The sequence below is a fragment of the Peromyscus leucopus genome, chromosome X (assembly GCF_004664715.2).
Source record: "Peromyscus leucopus breed LL Stock chromosome X, UCI_PerLeu_2.1, whole genome shotgun sequence".
Taxonomy (NCBI): Eukaryota; Metazoa; Chordata; class Mammalia; order Rodentia; family Cricetidae; genus Peromyscus; species Peromyscus leucopus.
The window spans coordinates 125,881,968-125,890,608 of record NC_051083.1 but is presented as its reverse complement, the minus strand read 5'-3'; the positions used below and the strand labels follow the sequence as shown (position 1 = coordinate 125,890,608).

Here is an 8,641-nt window from a genome sequence, read left to right as displayed (position 1 = left end):
CATGGATCGCCCAGTGACAGAGAAATGGAAGAGATCTACATGAGCAAACTGGGGCTGTGGGTGGGGTAATGGAGGGCAAAGGTCAGGGGAAAGAGAGCTTAGAGGAGTGGGAGGTCATGGCTGCCTTTTGAGTTTCATAACCTATTGACATACATATACACACATATGTAAAAAAGCAAAATGCAGGAATAACATATGAAAGGTAGTATTTAGTATGTATCTTTCAAAGTCAGGCTTACTTGGTTTTATATGGAAACAGTTATCAGATGCAACAAAAGAGGTTGCAGCTCTTTAATTATGTGCATGGTGTTTCTTGAGTGAGTACCTCTTCCATTCTTGACAGAGAGTGCTAAACTTTTCTCTTTTGTACAACATAGGTTTACTATTCTTTGGATAATATTGGCACCATGGCAATACTGAGAGGGTGCCTTATGGAGCAAATACAGAGAAAATTTTAACCATTTATTGTTCAGATTAAAATGCTGCCTTTCAGTTTGTTTCATCTCAGTTTTGCTTGTGTCGATAACAGAAGCTTCATAGCTCCTTCCATGTTCAAACTACACAGAAGGAATTTGGGATTCATCACTCAACAAAGTTCTTTTATGAAGAATATATAGGGCCTCATAGCTTAAAGAATTATAATGTGTGTCAATATACAAAATTACACCAGGTTTCATTTCAACTGCTGCTTCCAGAGGAGGCAGCAGAACATCTGATAAAAAAAAAAGGTACATACAGACCCCAGGGGGTCTCTTCCCAGCACTGTCACTTACCAGGCAGGAATTGGAAAAATTCCCAAGGTTGGGGGCCATGGTGCTCTTCAACTAGGAAGTGATAGAGTCTGTCCTTTAAGACTGCTGGAATACTTGTCCTGCATTTGAAGGCACCAATACAGTTCTTTAGTGAGAGGAACTATAGTGAAAGGTAGATGACTTATTTTTATTAGAATTTTATTCTAGCCCCTTCCTCCCTGGGGCCATGCTGTTGTCCCTGACTGACCTCTAGGATATATCAGAGAACATGTAGCCCAGTGGGACAGTGGGACACAGTATAGCTAACTAGCCACAATGAAATTTCAGAAATAAAACTCACCAAATCCTTCCTCTTTTTGGATATACATCAAAATCTGGGTTCAAATTAACCACCCCTACAATGATGTTCCTGGAGTCTGAGTCAAGGAGCAGCTTCTCACATCCATCTCTCCCAGAGGCTTTTCCAGGTAAACCACTACTTTCAGTAGCTCACCAATTGTACTGGAGATAACTGAAGTAAGATGTTATCTTAGGATTGAAGAGATGATCAGAGTGTAAAAGTACTAAATGCTCCAGTCTGACAATTTGAGTTATATCCCTCAAAACCACATAAAGTGTGAAGTTCAATAGAGTCCAACTGAACTCCTTCCACTCCTTTATTGAGGTGCGAGGTAGAGGAAAATTTGGTTAGAATCTCTGAGGACTGCTAGCCTGGAGTAAGAAGTACAGCAACAGAAACAAGAGAGATTGAAGCGTTAATCTAATTAATCTTATTAATAAAAACTAGGAGTCAGATATCGGGGGTAAAAACCTGAAAGATCAGAGAAGCAGGAGAGCACCCACAGTCCCTTCCTCTTTCATTACTCCAATCCAAAAGTGCAGAGACAGTATCTTAATACTTACTGTTCCTCTCATTAGAGTCCTCCAAACCTCTATGGTTGGCTAGTGGCTATCTCTGCCCTCTGACTCTAAGTAAGCTTTATTTTGTCAGGACACAATCAAAATATCACACAAGAGGTCATGCTTCAACATGGTGGAAGGCAAGAAACAATGTGAAAGTAGTTTTCTGCTGCCCACACCTGTACAGTGGTATGCATGCATTGACCTCACATTGATATACACACAAATAAAATTCTTTTTTCAATTTAACTTCACCTAGGGCTAGAGAGCTTTGGTAATTCAGAGCACTTGTTGCTCTCTTGGTACACCCAAGCTTTGTTTTCAGTACTCGCAGGATAACATTCTAATTCCACTTCCAAAGGATCTGGCACCTACTTCTGGCCACCCTAGGCACCAGTTATGTATGTATGTATATACACCTCACTTACTTACATGCAGGAAAAACACTGATACACGTAAGAAATATTGAAAGCAATCTTAAGAGGCCCTGTCTAGAAGTTCTAGGCCTTCCTTTTCCATGATTCCCCCACGTGTGTTAGGAACCTTCTGTAGAGCATAGCAGTAAACCTTGGATTGCATGAGATGTATTCAATTGCAATTCCTATTTTTGTTCCAGGATAGGAATCTCCTAATTTTTTAGTTTTGTGTTTTTATGTGATGGGACTACAATCTTCCTGATTTCATGTGACATAAAAGTATTTGACCACTGAATGACAATCTCAGGCTGATCCCTCTCTGCTGAAGTTCGCTGACAACAGGGACTGCTCGGAGTAGTTTTCCCTTCTCTCATCCCTAAGGCAGCCAACATCTCTTGAAGGTCTGGCCTTAGCTACTTCACACTTTAATTACAATCAATTCCCTCAGCCTCCCAAGTTGCCTTGGTTTAAGGCACGCTGGACTTCTGACCCCAGAAGAGTCCTTTGCAGCCCTTCTGTACTGGGGCTTGTGGTCTAAAAAGATTTCTGTCTTCTCTACAGGGCTGTGGCTCCTTCTCTCACCCCATCTACAAGATACCATGGATCTGGCTTCTTCTATGTACCAATTATCCATGGGTAGAGAGGGATTTGGCTTATTCATCTCACTGCTAACACAGGACTTTGCAAAGATCAGGTCCTCAGTGAAGGTTTTAGCTTAGTTTAGTTTTAGTTTTAATTAGTTAACCCAAATGAGAGACTAAACATAGTAACACAATCAAAAATTAATTTTATTCTGTTCTTTATGTTCATGCCAATTTCTTTTCCAACACCCAGGAAATTCCAACTTTAATGCTATTTTAGCTTATGACATACTATATATTAAAAAACATTCGTGTTTGTTTTCAAGATAACAAAATTCTCTAACTTGGACCAACAACAGATACATTAGTAATGTCATTTGTAACCTTAAAAATCTCAAGCAAATGAATCTTGTAGTAAAAGTAACAAAATCTTATAATGAGCCTCCTCAAGTCACTCAAACAGAAGAGTAAGAAAGGAATGATTTACACTCCTTCTCCCACCAGTCCACTAGTTACTTCACCCCTCTGCCTGACCTGATGTGGATTAGAAACTGCTAGTAGAGTAGAACTTTTGCTGGTCAGAGCAGTGTTATCTATCATCTGCTGGCCTACTCTGGCCTAGGCCCGCTCTTGCTCCTCCCTCAAAGCCTCTGCATACTTTTCAGAGTAGGATCTAGGATCCTGCTTAACAATGCTGGCATAAAATTCCAAGACCTTCATCTTGGTGGTTTCAGCATAGGCCCTTGGGCCCCACAGGAACTCATATCGAGGAGGATGGCTGTTGGGCACCTGCCTGTATTCCACATACCCTTCCTGCACAAAATCCTCAGTGATGAGACTCTTGGGCTCCCCAAATATGAAATGATCCATATCAGCATACAGCCCTAGGCTATTCAACACATCCCAGAACACCTCCTCACTGACACAATTGTCCTCTATGAAGATGACGCACAGTACAATTATAACCAGCCCTGTCTTGGGTACACCTAGAACCCCATGCATCAACCCATCATAGGTGATCCCCAGGGCAGGGAAAAGGAAATAGGAGTGGACAAATGGGTCCACTTCCATCATGTCAATACCAAAGATCAACTTCATGCACTCAGAGGCCTTACTAAAGATCACAGGATAGTACTCCTCATAATCTCTCATGGCCCTCTGCATCATTTCTGATTTGGTGGCTAGCTCCATCCTTCGAAACTTGGTGAGCAGGAATCTCACCAAAGCAACTATCCTTCCATTTAGTACAGCCTGTGGGGGAAACTCGGGCTCAGCCACCTCCCCTTCTTGGTTTCCAGAGGCCTCAGCAGATGATGCCCCTCCCATGACAGTGGGAGGAGAGGAGGCTCTTTGAGCACTCTGGGGAGAGCTGAGCATTCCTCCAGCAGACATATCCCCTGAGGTGGTGGCAGTGGCCTCTGCCTCTCTAGCCTCAGCTATGGGGACCTGAGCACTCTCCAGGCCCCTTGCCTCCCTTTGGGCCTGAGGGCTGACTGGGAGGTTGAAGCTCTGGCTGTTCTCAGTAGGATCCATCTTGAGTTTCCTTGGCAACAGCAGGCAGGAAACCACGCAGGTCACAGGGATGAAGACTCAGAAGCCTGAGAAAGAAAGGAAACATGTAAGGGGACTCTAACTCTGTCCCTGGGGCAGCTCTTAAACAAAGCTTGTTACAGGAGTTTGCTTGGGTGATACTCTAATGCCAAAGGACTATGGTGCTGCATGCACCCCTAAAAGACTGAAAGGGGAAAAGACTCGGGTTCTCCAGGCACACCACTCATCTTGCCTGAGGCAAATATCCAGAAGTTCTGTATCTCTGAGATGCAACAAAAGGAAGTAAGGGTGCCTCAAACCTCCTTATACCAGGTACTGAGAAAGTACAAAAGGTAGCCCAAATCAGTATGACATGATTTTCCTGCATATGAGACCAGCCTGATCTTCACCAGGATAAATGTGTAAAGGAGGAGGTTTTTCCATGTGACCCCTATGTCTTCATTCCTTAAAGCAAGGCTCTGTGTTTTATGACACAGAGGGAGGAAGTTGTGAAGGGAGGGAATCCTCCCCAAGTGCCTAGGTTTTCTCATTGCTGAAAGGAGGGTAGGGAAGTACTTAATCTCTGTGTTGGTCTGATGGGAATCTCTCAAGTCTCACCTTCATACTGATGTACCTGACCCCCCCCCCCACTATGACTTGAGTCAAGCTGTTATTAAAAGGTCCTTCAGCTCCTTTAGATTAATGCCTGAAAATAAGACAGGGAGTTCAGACTGATGACCCTGCAGAGAACTTTTGTGGAGAAAGCAGTGCAGGGAAGACTTTTTTGGGACCCATGTCTGTGCTGTGTGCTGGAGTTTCTTCCAATCATCCTCTGAGGTCCTGACTAGAACTTGCTAGATCCTGGAAGCCCTCAGGTTAACCAAGGTCTCCCATTCTGGTCAAATTCTTCACCTCCCTGAGATCTTTAAAGCCCTGTAGAGCAGAAGGATTCAGTATGGATCCCCTTTGAGGACTATATCAGAAGTCAAGGGAAAATGTACTGTATAGACTATGGATGTCCTGGGATCATGTTTCAGAGGCATTAAGTGGCTTGTTTACCTAAACTATCTCAGGCATGAGGTGAGAGTTTAGGGGTAGAAAAGGTCTGAGGTAAAGGAAAAATCTCAAGGATAGGTGAGATGAACTTCAGGTGAACTTAGGGAACCCGTGTCTCAGCAGAGATGAGCCTAGGTCATGTGGTCACTACCAGAGACCCCACATAGGAGTGGATGAGATGTGTTACCAGCTCACTTCTCCATATGTAGCTATCTCCTCAAAACTGACATTAATCCTAGGATCAAGTACATTTACAAGAGAACTGTCACCAGTAGGCATGCACTTAAGCTTAAGCCCTCAACCCTAGCTACCCATCCAGGGATCTCCAGGCATAAGAACTGAACCATACAGACTGTGGTCCTTTGTTAGCAGATGTAGGGGTTCTTCACACCATTAGTCCTCACCATATTTCTCACCTGGATTGCCGGCAGATAATGGACACCTCCCTCTGGTAATCTCAGGTGGTTCCACTGCTGCTTTGGAGATATCACACACTGTACAGGTTTACTTTCCTGAGGAGAAAAAAGAAGTGAGGATAAATCCAATCTTGAGACCCCTGGGAATTTATCAAGACAGGTGGAATGAGGAAGATTCTTCTTTTGTCTTTAGGGTTCTGGAGATTTTCCAAATTCTCCTTATAAGGCCTCTGCTGAACTTTAGATCCATCATTCATGGCCATGCCAAACATGATCCCCACCTAAACCCCTGAACAGGAAGTAAGAGGTGACATTTTTGGTCCAATGTCTTCCACAGAACCAGTCTAGGCTGACATCGTGTAGGGGGTGTGCAACTTTTTCATGTATAATATCAGAGGTCCACTTGCTACTCCTTCAGAGCCCTGGTACCAATACTTCTCCAGATCTAAGGCCTTACTCCTCAGAAGTACTCTGCCCTCACATTCTACAGGGTACTTGAATCTTATTACTCTTGCTTGGGCCTGTCAGTGCTTAGGAGAGAATGGAGGCCCACCTATGATCTAAACAAAGGGCAAGATTCTCTTTTAAACATTTGGGCCTCACTTGGTACCAGAATGCATTAAATGGGATGTAGCTGGAGTTATCTCCAGTCCCGCCCGGGCCCACAGCCACTCAGATCCAAATAAAGACACAAATGCTTATATTATTTAAACTGTTTGGCCTAATGGCTCAGGCTTCTTGTTATCTAGTTCTTATATCTTAAATTAACCCATTCATATTAACCTATAAGTTGTTACGTGGTTCGTGGCTTACCAGTACTTTATATCTTACTTATCATGGCGGCTAGCAGAGTCTCTTGACTCAGCCTTCCACTTCCCAGAATTCTCCTCTCTCTTTTTTCTGCCTATACTTCCTGCCTGGCTACTGGCCAATCAGTACTTTATTTATTAACCAATCAGAGCAACAGATATCCACAGAACTGAAACACCTCCATCTAGAAAGTGTTTCTTTGGTGCAGTTTCTGCTGTCTCTTGGATTGATAATTTGGCTGTCTCCCCACCAGGAACCTCATGCCAGGTAGAGCAGGGACCTGTTGCAAATTAGGAGGGCTCATTCCTGCAAGTCATCACTAAGGCATCCTCTGAGCATCAGAAATTCAACACAACACATGCTCTAAATCCCCCCAAATCCCAGGAAGCAGTTACTGAAGATAGGGGAGGGGCTCGTTCCCATAAATCAGCCTTAGTTTGTAACAATATGGTCAAAAGTATACAATGTAGCTTTTTTTATCTTAGCCTATCTGGCGAGGGGTTTCTCAAACTACTCCCATCTTGACTTACAGATCCTGGACCCCTCCTCTTTCTGGAGTCTCCTGTGCACTGACTCATTGGAGAGTGTGAAGAAGTAACTAGTTCCCCAAGAACACTCCCAATCAAATTACAGTTTGAGTTTGCTCTAGTTCAGTGGTTCTCAGCCTCCCTAATGCTGTGACCCTTTAATACTATTCCTCATATTGTGGTAACCCTTAACCACAAAATTACTTTTGTTGCTACTTCATAACTGTAATTTTGCTACTGTTACAATTGTAACCTATGCTTTCAAGTGGTTTTAGGTGACCTTTGTGAAAGGGTCTTTTGATTATCAACCTTGCAAAAGCACAGGTTGAGAAGCACAGAACTAGAGCCCCTACTACACACACACACACACACACACACACACACACACACACACACACACACACACACGGTAAGCGAAAGTGAAGTTGCCATCTATCTAAAGGGACCTCTGTATTTTTGTACAGTGAGCACATGAGCAAAGGGCTTATTACTAAAAGTGGATCACCATTTGGTGTACTACTCATCACAGGGATACAGATTTAATATTGTGGGAGCCTCTATCTGAATAGGGGTTTTCTAAATCCACTGTCCAGTCAGACTTTAATCCTGGACAAGAGACGACTTTTTCCTCTTAACCCTGACAATGCGCCTGTGCAGTCCCCAAGGACAGGCTGAAAACATGGCTTGTGCCTACAAGAAGGCCCCACATAGTACCATACTAACAAAAGGTATCAGACTACATTACTTGAGGTCCTTTAATTCCCCAAAGAGGATTTTTGAGCCCACCCTCAGTTCTCACCTGGGTTCTGAAAGCACGAAAACAAGGCGAGGCTGTCCCTCTTCCAGGAACCTCACAAAATGGCTCTGAGCTTCCCAAGTCCCCGGAAGCAGAAAGTGCTGACTGGACCCGCCTTTCAGAAACCTCACAAAATGGCTCTGAGCCTCCCAAATACCCGGATGCAGAAAATGCTGACTGGAATTCCGCCTTCCAGGGACATCACAAAATGGCTTTGAGCCTTTGAAATCCCAGGTTTCAGAAAACGCTGAGGACTTGCCACTTCCAGGACACTCATAAAATAGCTCTGAGTCCCTTAAGTCCCCAGACACAAAAAGTGCTAAGTGTACTTACCTCTTCCACGACCCTCACAAAAGGGTTCTGAGTTCCCCAAGTTCCTGGATGCAGAAAACCTGGTGTGCTGGCTCTGAATTGCCTAAATCCCCAGTTGTAAAAGGCACTGAGTGGACTTCACCCTTCCAGGAGCCTCGCAAAATGGCTCTGAGTCACTAAACTACCAGGATGTGGATGTGAAACAGTGGGGAGGGGATCATTTCCACAAATCAGCACTGAGGAATCTTCTAGCCTCCGGGAACCTTACAAAACGGCTGAGTCATCCAAGTCCCCGGATGCAGATGCAGAGGTTTAGGTGTCCACACATTGCCAGAACTCAGCCTTGATTTTATGAAAGACCCTCAGAATGACACAATGTTGTTTGATTATCAAGACCTTTTTATCTAGAATGGACTTCTGATATCCACAGCCAGCTTCCAACTAGAGTCAGAAAAATCACATTGTCCTCTTCTCCCTGGGAAACTGAAATAGCTCTTATGAACAGAATCTCCCCACCCGCCCTGAGGGAAAGGAAAGGGATCCTC

General features: G+C 44.0%; 1 protein-coding gene and 1 non-coding gene across 2 annotated transcripts; both read right to left on the bottom strand.

The window, feature by feature from the left end:
- Nucleotides 1-250: 250 nt before the first annotated feature.
- LOC114687413 lies at nucleotides 251-375 on the bottom strand. The gene has a single exon (XR_003733671.1). It is a non-coding gene; the product is annotated as a U6atac minor spliceosomal RNA (small nuclear RNA).
- Nucleotides 376-2,832: 2,457 nt separating this feature from the next.
- LOC114687407 (melanoma-associated antigen 10-like) lies at nucleotides 2,833-8,315 on the bottom strand. The gene is made up of 3 exons (XM_028862070.2): nucleotides 8,118-8,315; nucleotides 5,652-5,747; nucleotides 2,833-4,247 (listed from the first exon to the last, which is right to left on the bottom strand). Exon 3 carries the CDS (start codon nucleotides 4,180-4,182, stop codon nucleotides 3,268-3,270), a length of 915 nt encoding a protein of 304 aa, XP_028717903.1. The 5' UTR covers nucleotides 4,183-4,247; nucleotides 5,652-5,747; nucleotides 8,118-8,315; the 3' UTR covers nucleotides 2,833-3,267.
- Between the last annotated feature and the right edge of the window lie 326 nt (nucleotides 8,316-8,641).